The sequence below is a fragment of the Euprymna scolopes genome, chromosome 26 (assembly GCF_053919585.1).
Source record: "Euprymna scolopes isolate OS-2025 chromosome 26, ASM5391958v1, whole genome shotgun sequence".
Taxonomy (NCBI): domain Eukaryota; kingdom Metazoa; phylum Mollusca; class Cephalopoda; order Sepiida; family Sepiolidae; genus Euprymna; species Euprymna scolopes.
Genome location: NC_136507.1, coordinates 104,334,252 through 104,350,180, shown reverse-complemented (window position 1 = coordinate 104,350,180; position 15,929 = coordinate 104,334,252). Strand labels below are relative to the sequence as shown.

General features: G+C 34.1%; 1 protein-coding gene across 2 annotated transcripts in view; it reads left to right on the top strand.

Moving 5' to 3' along the window:
- LOC145248333 (katanin p60 ATPase-containing subunit A1-like) overlaps positions 1-14,894 on the top strand; it is a 42,940-nt gene extending 28,046 nt beyond the window's left edge. For both annotated transcript variants that reach the window (XM_080110241.1, XM_080110242.1), the window contains exons 8-12: positions 1,932-2,090; positions 8,022-8,145; positions 9,900-10,043; positions 12,170-12,296; positions 14,578-14,894. In XM_080110241.1, the coding sequence (XP_079966367.1) occupies positions 1,932-2,090; positions 8,022-8,145; positions 9,900-10,043; positions 12,170-12,296; positions 14,578-14,776 (753 nt within the window). In that variant the 3' untranslated portion in view covers positions 14,777-14,894. The remainder of the gene's footprint in view (positions 1-1,931; positions 2,091-8,021; positions 8,146-9,899; positions 10,044-12,169; positions 12,297-14,577) is intronic.
- The last annotated feature ends 1,035 nt before the right edge of the window (positions 14,895-15,929 follow it).

Genomic DNA, 15,929 nt, shown 5'->3' with positions numbered 1-15,929 from the left:
TTTTTTTTTTTTTTTTTTTTACATTGTTCATTTCCGCATTGTCTTAATTAGTTTTATTGACCTTATTATTAACATATAAAGTAAATATTTGACCCAATGGGTCATGAATGTTTGTTTAAAATAAATGTAAAAAAAAAGTTCAATTTTTTTTTCATTTTCTATTTAAAAAGCCATTCTTAACATGGGGAGAGTATTTTTTAACTATTCTGTACTTTCAACTAATAAATAAACAATTATAAACAGAACGATTCCTAGAAATCTATCTGTATTCTTTTTTCATTTTAATATACTTTCATAGAAATGTTTCTGTTATGTCATAAAAAAACTATTTTCTTTACGTCACAAGTGTCACACTCATACATTAATTCCATAGCTAATATAACATACTGACCCAACGTGTCACGGGTAGTCTAGTTTTTACATAAAACCCAACCATTTGATATTGCAATTTTGGAAATATAAGAGTTGATGGACAGCCATTCGACAAGCTTCTTCTGTAACATAGCGCAGATGCAAGTGCATGCTGTATCACCCAGTAAAGAGAAAAAGACTATTAAAAAGAGAAAGAGAATGATCACATTAGAGACATGGATCACTTTGAGATCACATAGGTGACATCACAGTCGTAACAATGATGAAATGTTGTTGTTACAAAGAAAAAGCGATTTAAAGTTCTTTTCTATTTTCGTCTGCTTTGTGACTGAGAACTACAACGTATTGGTTCCCAGACAACGTTACATTTCCTTACATATTGTTTGCCAATGATTATTAAATATTACATTTCAGATTTTTTCGATAAATTTTGGTAATTTGTATTTTATTTGATTTGGCTTATTGTTCTCGCCGCCTTGAATGTTATTCTCGCAACATTTTCGACCATATAACCTCCGACCCATTTCAGGTTTGTCTTGTTGAATACTGGAATCAATATAGAATTTTGAATAACAGAACCTTTTTATTTTATTCGGGGGTGGGGGTCTTTGGATTCTGGTTCCGTAGCTATGACCATGTAGAAATCTTCAGTAATTCATAATTGTATTCTTAGTATCACCTGTACTGAGGATTAAAGCTTCAACCTCCAGAAGATTGTCTCTGAGAAAAGATTCTGACTTAGCACTTGTATCCTATGTCTTTGCAAAGTTATCATTCGCCATACATGCAATGTTCTTGGCACTTATGGGCTAGTGCATCAACCACTAGTCTCTCTCTATTGGGTAGGATCCAAAAAAAGAGTTTCAAACCTAATAGATCCCACACTGTCAGCCAAGCTCCAACCCCTATCCCATCACCTCAGTATTGCATCTATGTGCTTGTTTTACAAGTAATTTAATGGAATGTGTTCTAAATTAGTAGCATTGGTGTCTCCTTGGCATAGATACTCCCAATTAACCCACAGGCAACAAAATCCTATGCTTTCATTGTAGTGGCCCCTCGATGCCAAAGAGCCTTCTAATCTGTTTCTTCCCTCAAACTGCTAGACCTTGTTTTCTGCTTCCCTTAGTGTATTAACATGCAGAAGTTTAAATATAATGTAAATAGATATCTTGCTGCTCAACTCCCTTCTTAGAGTCTCTCTATAGACATGGTCCTTGATTCACAGTAGCCTCTTGCATATCGGTGGCAATTTGCTGTGTTTGGAGTAAATATAAGTAAATGAATAAAAGATGGTTAGTCACATTTCTAACATGTCTGACGGAAGCACGAATTCAAAAAATCTTGTACAAAAAATACTGAATGTTTTTTTTTTATATAATAAATCTTACTTGCTACCAGATTTCTTGTTGATCAATAGAATTATATTTTGTGTAATGTTTCTACTTCTCATGTTATTTTTTGCTTTATGTCTTTTTTTTTTTTGTTAATATTTTCATGTACACTTTGTTTTTATTTTCTTAAATTTATGTTATTTGTAATTATTTCTCCTTGCTTAGGGAGTTCTCATGGTTGGACCACCTGGTACTGGTAAGACGATGCTTGCTCGAGCCCTCGCAACTGAATGCGGCACAACTTTCTTTAATGTTTCTTCTTCGAGTCTCACATCCAAATGGCGAGGAGAATCTGAAAGGCTTGTCAAACTTCTTTTTGAAATGGTAATATTCAAATTCTCTCATGAATCTTTCTCTTATGTAATCAGGTTATCGGCAAGAAAGAATATAGTAGATACTACTTGCACAAGCGTCAGCGCATCTGTTTGGCCTGTTAGGTAACAGACCAGGAAAGCAAAAAAGGAAAACCTAAGTGTGTATATGAATTCTTTATATACAGGGTGGAATGATGAAGTTGTCGCTCGACATAAAACAACACTACAATTTTATTTTAAAAGTTTTATCGAAAAAATCAATTTCGGTAACTTGATTATGTAGCAAAGCTGACATATATTCAATGTAGCCGCCTTCAGCCTCAATCACCGCTTTGATATGAGTCCAGAACTGGAAGCATACTTTTTTCACAAGCGCCAGCAAGAGCTCGGCGAATACTTGGCAGATGGTAGCAATTAAGCCGGCTTTGGTGTTGTGGGAGATGATGTTAGTGATAGTTCTCGACGTATGACCAAGGTTCGGGGAGGAATGAAGGAGGACAGTGAGAGAACAATATAAAATCGTAGCATTCCTTCTAAAGCCAAGCCTGGGTCTCTTTGAACTTGTGGGCCAGTGCTGAGTTCTTCTGCCACACCCAGGGTCTGCCACCAGCCATCTGATTGCACCAGGGGATCACCACACTCTTCAGCACATCCAGGTACACTTTGGTGTTGACTTTCAAGCCGACTTTGAACTGTGGTTAGAAACTTTGTTTTCATCACCCTGGGCACATCCCTGTTATTCGTGGCACCCCAGCGATGCATTTTGAGGGTGCTGGCAATGGTCCTGTTGTCATAACTTGGATCAGTGGAGAGCATGAGTTGTACAGTGGCGCATCTCCGATCTCGCCTGTTGAACATTGTATCACTTTTAGACATGATAGAAGGCTCCTATCACTCTTAAGATTTGTACACAGCTGACCAACTAGTAGATGATCTTCAACAAAAAAAGAAAACTGCTTTTCATCAAACAGAAATGGAATCATGTCTTTTTTATGGCAATAATTTTTTTTGTTCCACTCTGTAAATATAGGATTAATTTACATATGAGGGGAATAGCGGTTATAAGAGGGACAAATTGGAAAGGACAGGGTGTTGAGTATTATAGAGTTATAATAATATATATGAAATCTGCAAGAATTAAAATATCATATTTAAGCGTATTTTACAACCGGGCTTTGCCGGGCATTCATGCTAGTTTAGAAAAATACTTTTGCAGTTTTAACATAAAAGCTACAATAATATCAGAGCGTCTCTATTTATACTGTACATCTACAGAATGCCAACATCAATATATTACATATGAATGAGTCCCCTGTGGAATTTCCACGGGTCCTGCTAGTCGATACATTACTAAATCAAGGGAAATCTGTCTTTTTTCTTACAGTGACATTATTTCGCTCTGTTACAAAGTAAATGGTTCTTTTTACAATTCATTTTCTTTGTGGAAGGCTCAATAGATGAAATGTTGAAAGTCAGAGTTGACTTGCGTACTTGGGCGCTCAAAATACATCTCTTGTATTAGTTTTGTTTTTTCTGCTGCGTTCAATCTAATCTAGTGTTTTCTAATGTTTGCAGTTTTTTCACATTTGTTAAAAATCAGATGATTCGGACTATTATTCTAATCTTGATTGTTATTTTCACAATTTTTCAAACGATGTAACCAAGCTAGAAAAGGCAGTGTTTCAAAATCGCTACACAGGATGCATTGAAAAGCCCAAGGTGGAATAAAGTAATCCATGACTTGCTTGACTTAGTGGAAAGAACCGACAAAGCCCACCCAGGGTGAATATTTATATATCTCATTATCATCACCAAGATTGTACTTTTTTTTTTATCATGGACACGCCCTTTTTTTTATTCAGATATGACAAGTTCAGTTGGGATAAAAAAAGTTTTAGTTTACATTTGTCAAAAAAAAAATTAAAAAAAAAAAAACAGCAGTTCTTCCAAAATAATAAAGCTTTTCTGTTCCTTGTCCAGAATGTCTCCTATATTAAAAACGACAATAAAGAAAAATCTGTATGATGTGCATATCCATGACAAAACAAAATATCATATTCCAAAAATCACATAAATTGATTAAGTAGTTTTATTTTTAAATAAGAAAATTAAATTTTATGAGAATCCAAGAAGTGACTCTCACCCGCCATCTTGAAAAATATTTCAAGAAACAAGGGGAGATAAGTCAACAATAATCCATACTTACTAGATTTATTTTGTAATGCCTATGAATTCTCATTAATCGCTTAAAATAATTTTCTTTATAAAAATAAAACTACTTGATCAATTTGCATGAATTTTGGAATGTGATATTTTTATTTCATCGTCCATCCATCCAGCGTGGCCGTAGCCGAGATTGAACTCACGGCACAAGTTTGTAGTGTAATTCAAATCTTGTTGGTAGCTGAATACTTGATGCTTCACCAGGGCTATCAAGGGTATTTTTTATCGTGACGCCATCACTAGATGGGATGCCTACCACGGCTTAGGAGAGTCCCATCTACCCTCAAAAGAAGGATAGACCGCGCCAGTTTCTCAAGCTAGTATTTTACCTTATGGATACGTACATCATACAGATGTTTTGTTTTAAATATAGGGAGATTCTGAACAAGAACAGAAATACTCATCTAGGTAGGTAGAAGAGTAACTTATCTTGCTTATCATGATGAAACATAATCCAAATATGTTTTCTGTGAGATTTGCAATTCATTTAGTAACCAATTCTCCAGCCTTTCTTCAATCAGTTATAGTCGGTTGATTTCTGGCGTGACTGCTACTGTAAGCGGTGACAAGGCAAATGAGTTCCTACACTTTTCTTGTTCTTCAGTATTTCAATTGTGAAGCGATTTATTGAAATAAAATAATAGAAAAGGATATCATTGGAAGTATACAATAAAAGTTAACAAAATTATAAAAAGATAAAAATATAAGTCTTTTAATAACAAAATTTAAAAAAACAAGTTTTTATTTTATTTGAAATTTTATAAGAAATGTTTATGAAATTATAAAAATGTTTTTTTTTAAATAAGTTTTTCATTTGAATTTGAAAAATGAGCTTTTTATTTGAATAAATATGTTTATGAAAGTATAAAAATAATAAAATTAATCAAGTAGTTTTGTTTTTAAAGAAAAAAAAATCAAGTTTTATGGCTAAACTACGAATTATGGTTTAGTGACACCATTTTGAAAACAGTCTGAAGAAACAAGAGAGATAACTTCAAATAATTCAAACTTGCAAGATTTTAGGAAGCCATTTTTAACATGGGGAGAGAAAAGAGTATTGAAAAATCTTGGTCACGTTAGATGATTTTTTTTTTTTTTTAATGTATGATATTTTCTTTCTGTCATGGATACGCACATTATACAAATCTTTATTTTTGTTTTCCATATGGAGAATTCTGGACAAATGTCATTCTATATAATTTCAAATATAGTTGAATTAATTTCCTTTAAAAATTATCTGAAAATCAAATATTTGAATTCTTATCTTTGAATGTTTTTTTTTTCTTGATAAGTGCTGACTCCTTAGCAAATAAAATAAGAAATATTTTTCGAATCATGCTTTTCATCAGCATCACAAAATAGCCTGTAACATAAAATACTATGGTTGAGAACTGGTCACATCAATGAATATTGTAATAAACCAAATGGTCTAAACAGAATGCAAAAAAAAAAAAAAATTGCGCATAGGTGATAAAAAATTGTGCATAGGTGATTAAAAAAAATTGTGCATAGGTGATTAAAAAAAAATTGTGCATAGGTGATTAAAAAAAAATTGTGCATAGGTGATTAAAAAAAATTGTGCATAGGTGATTAAAAAAAAATTGTGCATAGGTGATTAAAAAAAATTGTGCATAGGTGATAAAAAAAAATTGTGCATAGGTGATAAAAAAAAATTGTGCATAGGTGATAAAAAAATTGTGCATAGGTGATTTAAAAAAAATTGTGCATAGGTGATTAAAAAAAAATTGTGCATAGGTGATTAAAAAAAAATTGTGCATAGGTGATTTAAAAAAATTGTGCATAGGTGATTTAAAAAAATTGTGCATAGGTGATAAAAAAAATTGTGCATAGGTAATAAAAAAATTGTGCATAGGTGATTTAAAAAAAATTGTGCATAGGTGATTAAAAAAAAATTGTGCATAGGTGATTAAAAAAAATTGTGCATAGGTGATTAAAAAAAAATTGTGCATAGGTGATTAAAAAAAATTGTGCATAGGTGATTTAAAAAAAAATTGTGCATAGGTGATTAAAAAAATTGTGCATAGGTGATTTAAAAAAATTGTGCATAGGTGATTAAAAAAAAATTGTGCATAGGTGATTAAAAAAAAATTGTGCATAGGTGATTTAAAAAAAATCGTGCATAGGTGATTAAAAAATATCGTGCATAGGTGATTAAAAAATATCGTGCATAGGTGATAAAAATGGTGTCATGTTGTTTTGTATTTTTGATATGATTAAATGAGAAACCATTTTGAATAAAAATGTATTTAGTATTACGCAGATAATCTGAAGAAAAACCTGTTTAAAGTGTGTAAATATGCTGGAATAATTGAGATTTTAACAAAATCAGGTATTGCAGGAATTGGAAGTATTGTTGTATTGCTCATGGTAAAAATATTAAAACATTTTTTCTATTTTTTTCTTACACAGGCATCACCATATTATCGAGGCCACTCGAGGATAAGGGTTAAAGCGGGTACAGTAGAAATTGGACAATATAGTAACCAATTCGATAAATTTGATAACTTATATGGAACGGCTCATCAAGAACTTGTTTATGTTAGACTTGAAGACAACCATATTGTAGTCAGATGGAAAGCAGGAAAACGGAAGACAATTCCACAGGCGTGCAGTTCTAGGAAAGAAGCTTTGTTCATGGAATCTACGTTTAGGTTTAGGCACAGATAAAGAGTGAGGGGAATTATTGATAGTGTTTTCAGATAGACGAGTGTTTCTTGTGAAAGTTTGGCGAGGGGGGACCATAGACTGAAGCTCAGTCGAACACTTTCCATGAAAATAACGACACATAGTGATACTAAATTGATTTTAACCGCAAAACAGTTTTAATGTCAATCTCATCATATGTACCTAAATGTTTATATGAAAATTAAAAAAAATTATCTATGCCAGTTATCATTTAAAAAAAAAATATATTTTTATGTTAAATTTTGAAGATTGTCTGAATACTTGTCCATCTTGACTTTTTTTTCTTAATATTTGTTAATTTTACATCAAACTCCATCATCTGTATAAATTTAAAGTAAATCTAAGCTTTGGAAGTATATAAAACTACTGTACCTACTCTGTGTTGCTCAGTATTGTTTATTTGATCTGTTTTTGTTTTTCTTTTTGTAAACTCTGCTGTTTCACTTTTTATTTTATTTTTTTTTCAAAAATATATTTTGGCAAGTGACTGTATAAATAAATACAGAGTTATGTCCCTCTTTTAAGATGGCAGCCATTTAAAAATAATTCTGATTGTACAAAGTATTTTCTGGGAGGAATTAAATCTAATTGTATTTTATTCATAAGAAAAAGTGTCAAACCAGAATCAAATATTGATTTGGTCGGAATAATACTATTGCTAAGAAAAGAAATAAGACTGACTATACTTTATATATTAGATGTTAATTTTACAAATGTATAAATATTATTTTCTTTCACTGTAAACACAATGTAAACACACTCGTACTGAATTGTGGTCTTAGCAACAAAAATAATTCCTTCCAAAACACTTCCAAAAAAACCTTTAAAAAAAAAATTCCTGAAAAAAATGTCTAAAAACAAAGAAATTGTGACTTCTTTCTTGTTAAAGTACTTTCTTAAATATTGTTTATTGCTATAAACATTTACAAAAGTTTTTTATTATTATTATTTGAATAGATTCTTTAAAATGTTTGAATTTTTTTTTTTTTTTTTTTTTTACATTTATTTTCAGGCGAGATTCTATGCTCCTAGCACTATATTTATTGATGAAATCGATTCGATTTGTTCACGTAGGGGAGGGGACGAACATGAAACGAGTCGGAGAGTTAAATCAGAATTACTTGTTGAAATGGATGGTATGTAACATTCAACCAAACTTGCATTTTCTCATCTGTTTTTAATATATTAATTATATTATCGTTTTTAATATTATCATTTTTGAAATTTATGAATTAATATTTTAATTTAGCATTGAATCAAAATTGAATTTCTCATCTGTTTTTAATTTTTTTTTTTTTTTTTTTTTACATGGTAGTCACCACTTATCAAGGCCTGGGAGCCACTCGGGATAAGGGTTATTGCTTGTACAGTAATCAATGGGATAGTATCGTAGTAATCATTAGTAATGAAGATTTGATAAAGTGTCTTACTTAAGGAGGAGGTTCATCAGGAATTTGTTTATGCTGGACTTGAAGACATCCAAGTTGTAGTCAGATGGGAAACAGGCAAACGGAAGAGAATTCCACAGGCGTGCACTTCCAAGAAAGAAGCTTTGTTCATGGAATCTACGTTTTGATTTAGGCACAGATAAAGAGTGGGGAAAATAATTGACAGTGGTTTCAGCTAGATGGATGTTTTTTGTGAAAGATTGGCAAGGGGGGGGGCAGAGATTGGAGCTCAGACGAGCACTTGCCATGGAAATAACAAACAAAAGATGGAAATAAAACAAAGACAGGCTCGCAACGTCTCTTCTGTGGGAGAGAGGTTGCAGGGAAGAGAAAAAGCGCATCCCCCACTAAACTACGAAGTCTATTTCCTACTCTGTCAAGGCAGGATAGGCTGTTTTTAGTAGCTCCAGCCCAAATGTGGCAGCAGTACTCGATCCTTGGACGTACTTGGCTTTTATATAGATAGAGAATTGCATTAGCAGTGAGATATCTACTGGAGCGGTAGAAGGATCCCATAATTTTTCCAGCAACCTTGGCAACAGACTTGATGTACGTGTTCCATTTCAGATCAGGAGTAAAAGTCAATGCCAGAAACTTGTTAAAACATGGACCCTCCCCAAGACAAGAGCCATCCATTTCAATTGATGAGCGTTAATGATGTAAAGATAGGAACTTGGTTTTAGATGCATTAAAAGTAACCAGCCACCTCTTCCCCCATTGTACCACTTGCTCAAGATAAGAGGAGAGAGAATCAGAAAGAACTTTGTCATTTACAGCCTTTGATGTGTTGCCATAGATGATCGTGTCATCAGCATAGATGTCAACAAATGATTTAAGTATGTGTTTTGGGAGATCGTTGATGTAGATCAGGAAGAGTTGGGCCCAGGATGGACCCCTGAGGGACTCCAGCATTAATACTGTGGGCTTCTGATTTCTGCCCATCAACCACTATTCTTATGAGCCTATCAGAGAGAAATGGTTTAATAAGTGAGAAAACATTTCCAGATATACCGTAGCTGGAAACCTTGTGAAGTAGGCCTTTATGCCATACCTTATCGAAGGCCTTTGATATGTTAAGAGCAATTGCCCTAGAAAGGAAACCTTTGCCAAGAGATTCACTAATCCTATGAGATATAACCATTAGCACATCTAGCAGAACGGAAACCATATTGCATGTCACTAAGAAGGTTATTTCTGCTGAGGTGGTTGACTTCTTCTCTATTTAATATGGATTCCAGCAACTTACTCATGACACACAGGAGACTTATTGGTCTGTATTGAGAAGGAGATGACCTATCACCTGAATTCTTAAATACAAGGCATACTGATGAGGTTTTCCAGGGTGTTGGAAAGCACTTCTTCTTAAGATAACGCTTAAACAGTTTTGTAAGTATGGGGGCATTATTCATTATTATTATCAAGTTTTATTTCATTTTTTGCAGGTGTTGCCAGTTCTGCTACGGATGATGACGATGATGGCGAAAGCAAAATTGTGATGGTTTTAGCTGCAACTAATTTCCCGTGGGATTTGGATGAAGCTTTACGGCGTAGACTTGAAAAGAGAATATATATTCCTTTACCTGATGGTAAATAAGATATAATGCATGCATGTATATATATATATATATATATATATATATATATATATATATGTGTGTGTTTGTGTATCAAAAATTTTGTTACTTCTGATATGCAAATTTTCTATTAAAAAAAATCTAGTTATACAGGATGGAACGATAAAATTGTTGCCCTAGAAAAGATGACATGATTCCATTTCCGTTTGATGCAAACCGTTTTTTTTTTGGTTTTTTTTTTTTTTGCAGGCCATCTACTAGTTGGCCAGTTGTGTACAAATCCCAAGAGCAATAGGAGCCTTTTATCATGTCTGAAAGTGACACAATGTTCAACGAGCGATATCAGAGATGCATCGCTGTACAACTCATGCTCTCTACCGATCCAAGTTATGACAACAGGACCATTGCCAGCACCCTCAAAATGCATCGCTGGGTTGCCATGAATAACCAGGGTGATAAAAACAGTTTCCAGCCACGGTTATGGTCATTGGTGTGGTTTCAAGTGAGAACCACACCATGCCGCCTCACATCTTTAAAGTCAGCTTGAAAGTCAACAGCAAAGTGTACGTGGATGTGCTGAAGAGTGTGGGGATTCTCCAGTGCAGTCAGTTGGTGTCTGTGTTGACCCACAAGTCCAAAGAGACCCAGGCTTGGCTTCAGAAAGAGTGCTACAACTTTGTACCCTTCTCTCATTGGCCCCACCCTCCTCCCTTGATCCGAACCTGCTGGACTACTTCATTTGGTCATACGTTGAGAAACTCACCAACATGACCTCCCACAACACCAAAGCTAGCCTGATCGCCACCACTTGCTGAGTATTTGCCAAGCTCCCGCCAGCACTTGTGAAAAAGGTATACTCCCAGTTCTGGACTTTTATCAAGGCGGTGATTGAAGCTGAAGGTGGCTGCATTGAATAGATTTCAGCTCTACTACATAATAAAGTTACTTGCATTGATTGATTGAGGCTGAAGGCGGCTACATTGAATAGATGTCAACTCTACTACATAATCAAGTTACCTGAATTGATTTTTCTCAAAAGTTTTAAAATAGTGTTGTTTTCTTTAGGGCGACAATTTTATTGTTCCACCCTGTATTTTTCATTATATTTTAGCTTTTTTAATTCAAATAATTAGATTGATCTATTTAATCTCAAAACTTCTATTTCATACTAAACTTTTCTTTCTTTTTTGCTATGATCTTTAATCATTAAATGCATAAAGTAGATTACAGGACATCTTCGTTAAAATGGAGATCCGTAACAACATACGAGTTATGACTTAAGTCAAAACCCCTAAATAAGCATTTAATAACTTTTCACATTTTAAAATTTCACTTCAATATTGAAAGTTTTCCTTACCATTGCGAGGCTTGATTGGGGGTGAGGGAGTTGTACAGCTGAAACAAAAAGCAACTGGAACAATTCACCACCATGTCTAATGACTTCTGCTGGCATACGAATAAAATGTAAACTCTCATGCAACAACTTATTTTTTGAAGTTTCTATTTAAGATGCAAAATCATGTATTAACAATATGATAGGTTGAGACCGTCATAATTCATGAAACAAAACAATAAAAGTTTTTAAAAAAAAAAAAAAAAAAAAAAAGCAAAAAGTAGTTTTTTTTTTTTTTTCATGTGATTTGGATTCTTCTGTTTTCATCTTGAATATTATTATCACTATGTTTTGGTCGATGTAACCTTCGACCTTCTTCAAGTGTATCTTGTTGAACTCTATAATTGTTCTATCAAACTTGGGAATCTGCACAAAATTTTGAACAGAACCCTTTATTTAACGGGGTAGCATGCTCTTGTTCCATCAGCCATGACTCGATAGAAGTTCTAAGTAATTTTCAGTTGTATTTTGATTGTCACCCACATTTGAGATTAAATCTTCAACCTCCGGAGGAGTGTAATTTACAATTAGATTTTACCAAATACTTCATCCATGATATCAGATTTTTGTTAAAAAAAAAAATTCAGGGTGTCTATACCCAGAATAAGTAAGGAGGAAGGATTTGATATATTTTTTCTAATGTCTATCGATTTTTTATTAAAGTTTATCAAACTTAATTTGAAGTTCAATTAATTGCATTTCATATTCGCTTAATTTATTATTTTTTTTGTGCTTTTAATTTCAGCGACTGGGCGAGAAGAATTATTGCGAATTAATCTCCGAAATGTAAAAAAAGAAGACGATGTTGATCTTAAAGTTATAGCTGAACGACTTGATGGTTATTCAGGAGCAGATATTACCAATTTATGCAGGTCAGTTCCATGCTTCAATTTCAAATATTGGTTTTGTAGCATTTAATACTACTAAGACAAAACTCCATTCCTTCAACAATTACAAAGAACCACCGGTTGCTGTAGATAATAACACTCTTCAGTCTAGCATTCATAGGCAACATGAATTGGAACAAATACATAGAAGACATTGCCAAGGCTGCTGCAAAGAAGGAGAACTTCCTTTACCATACTAGAAAAATGCTCACACACACCTAGCATTTTCTTTTTAGTCCAGTCAAAAAAAACAAGAAATAAAACCTTTATCCTGGACAAATTTTATGACATCATAGGACCTTTATGGTGATCAGATTTTGGTAAACTTTTAGTAATAAAGAAAATCATAAAATGCTTTCTTGGAATTTTTTCATGGTCAAACCGTATTTTGACTGGACTATTTTTTTTTTTTTTTTTTTTTTTTTTTTTAAATAAGTGAAGTATATTCATATTAGCCAAACACTGACATATGAATAACATTTTAAGGGAGCTAGCTGTCCCATGTTTTTATTTTTTATTTCTTGTTTACACCAAACAAGGCATGTCAGTACAATCAGAGAAGCAGAAAGGGAATTCCAAAATCTAAAAATCCAAGGAAAGAAGCTAACAGAGTAGAAGGCTTTCCAGCATCTAGAGATTGTTATAGTGAAGGGGTGCGATTTTGCTAGTTGGATGTATAGACATCGAGGGAGTAAAAGTGCAATAATTTCGTCAGAGCACATTCCATTAAAATATTTATAAAAAAGGCATAAGGGGGCAATATTGTGACGATGAGACAGAAGTTGGAGCTTGGTCAATAATGCAGGATCTTTTAGATTGAAGACTTTTTTCTGTCTAAGAGGCAGAGACTAGAGGTAGATCCATCAACTCAGATGTGGCAACAAAACTATATTCATGGGCAAATTGTGGCTTTGTAGAGATACAGCATCCCCGACACACCCCACCCCTAAAACTGGGCACTTGAGAGTGCTTGAGTACCATATATGCTTGAGCAATCAGATTGGGTTGACTTTCCTCTGATGAGTTGAGGGTATTGACAGTTCCTGGCTGCTGTTTCCGACTGGTAGTACAGGTGCCCTAACTCTTTGGTAGCGCTTAGAGCAGCTGCTCCATCAACAGTTGTAAAATATCGGGATGTTTGTAGTGCCATGTCGCGCATGGAAAAGGACCCTGCACTCATCCTCGGTGAGCTTTCCTAAGGTCACAATCCTAATTGAAGAAAGGTCAGCTGATGGTCTACTTGTGATGCATGTCTGATGCTCTGCATAACCTCCTGTTCAGCTTCCCCTTACCTAAACTGAAACTTTTTAAAAAAATATGACGACAGTACAATCTAAAAATAAGCTTAAACGGATTAGGGTCAAACAAATCCAACTTGCCTCCTCCCTTGAGGCCTGCATTCACAAATATTTGTGGGCTTAGAACTAATTTAGCTGATGTTGAAGCATTTCTCATAACAAATACCCCGGATATCTTAGCGCTAAGTGAGACTAACCTACACTCCTCCATCCCCTCTTACCACTTTAATATGCCTGGATATCTCCCATTCTGCCGTAAGGACTCTGACAGACACATGTACGGACTGGAGTTTACATTCGTAATACCCTTCCCTTGACTAGAGAAACAAACCTAGAATCAGATGATCAAGCCTTTATGTGCTTTAGACTAAACTTGCAACACAACATTTGCTACTTTTACTTTCTCTACCGCTCTCCCTCGACCCAAGACTGCACAAAAAAAAAAAAGGAAGTACGAGGATCGAACCCGAACCGTTGAGGCAAAGTTGTAAATTAAAGTGTGAAAAAAAAAAAAGTGCGACGTTAACCATTGCCCCACCGCGAGATGCTAACGGAAACACGTTTGAATTTATTTAATTACTTGGATTTGGCAGGTGCCATTTTAATGAGTTAATGAGGTCAAGTTTGACTGCGGGATAGTATTTCATTTACTGCTGAACGCTCCCCCCCCCCCCAAGATGTTATAGGAAAAAGACTAACCCACATGCAGCGAGCGACAAATGTTGAATATTTATCTTCCCGAAATTGAGCAAATTAAATAGACAGGCGAGCTTCGTTGTTAACCGTGAGATATTACGATTTATATGTGATATAAAGTTTTAAAAAGTTGTGAAGCGACCGACCGCTTCTCTGAAAAAAGCCTTTTGTTGACATACAGAAAAAGCGAACACACATACAAACATACATACATTTTCGCTTTTATATTTATAGATAATAATGAGTTTTGTAATTGTTATGTTCTTTTTTAGAGATGCAGCGATGATGGCCTTTCGTAAACGTGTTGCTGGATTGACCTCAGAACAGATCCGCAACATTCCGAAAGAGGAACTTGAGCTTCCAACAAGTATGGCTGATTTTGAGGAATCCATAAAGAAAGTCAGCAAAAGCGTTTCCCAAGAAGATCTCAAGAAATATGAAGACTGGATGAAAGAATATGGTTCTGTGTGAGAGGATTTATTTAAACGTATTTCAATTTTAAACAAAATATTTATATAAACTATTTGTTGTATTTTGTACAAAAAAGAATATCTGAATAAATTCCTAAAAAAAACAATTTGAAAAGCAATTATTTTTTTTGTTACTGTTATTTTTGCTGGGGTTTTTTACTTGTTTTTTTACTTTTTATATTACACAACTTGATGTCTATTTTTTTGTGGGGAGGGGGTGATTAATTTGTGGGAATTGAAATTCACAGGTTAACTCGATTGTCGCCCTTTAACTCTGATAGCCATATTTTCAATGTCATTACTTACAATGATAGAACAACGGGCCGTGAAAATTCTACTGTGGGTAAGTTGATAGCGTATTTTAGCACAATAATCATCTGATTCATTCGAGCTATTTTCGACAACGAGTATTGCCAAAAACAACACCGACATTTAATGTCATTTGGGTAAAAATATTAGTTTTAGCAAAGGAATAAAATATATATGGGGCACGCATATAAACTGGAAATTAAAGAAGGATCACCAGTTAGCAAGTGCTACCTAAAACATGAACAAGTTTTGTAAATGAAAAATGGAGAAAAACAGAATTTCATTACAAAACATTTTTATATAAGAGATAAAAATATAAAATTACTTTCAGTAAAGTATACACATGCATATTTAGTACAGAAAGTTGGGTTAGTTATCACATGGTAGAAATGTGTAATCATAGAATGAATAATATCTGTGTAGGTACTATACTTATGTGAGTATTTGGCAGCGTGGCATTTTTTTTTTTTTTTTTTTTTTTTACATGGTAGTCACCACTTATCAAGGCCCAAAAGCCACTCGGGGATAAGTGTTATTGTGTGTACAGTAATCAATGGGATAGTATCGTAGTAATAGTTAGTATTGGAGATTTGATAAAGTGTCATTACTTAAGGGGGCGGTTCATCAGGAATTTGTTTGTGTTGGACTTGAAAACATCCAAGTTGAAGTCGAGGGGGGGGGAACAGGCAAGCGGCAGAGAGTTCCACAGCCGTGCACTTCTAAGAAAAAAGCTTTGTCCATGGATTCCGCGTTTTGATTTAGGCACAGATATAGAGTGGGGGAAATTTTTCACAGTGGATTCAGCTAGACGGGTGTTTTTCGTGAAAGATTGGCGAGGGAGGACC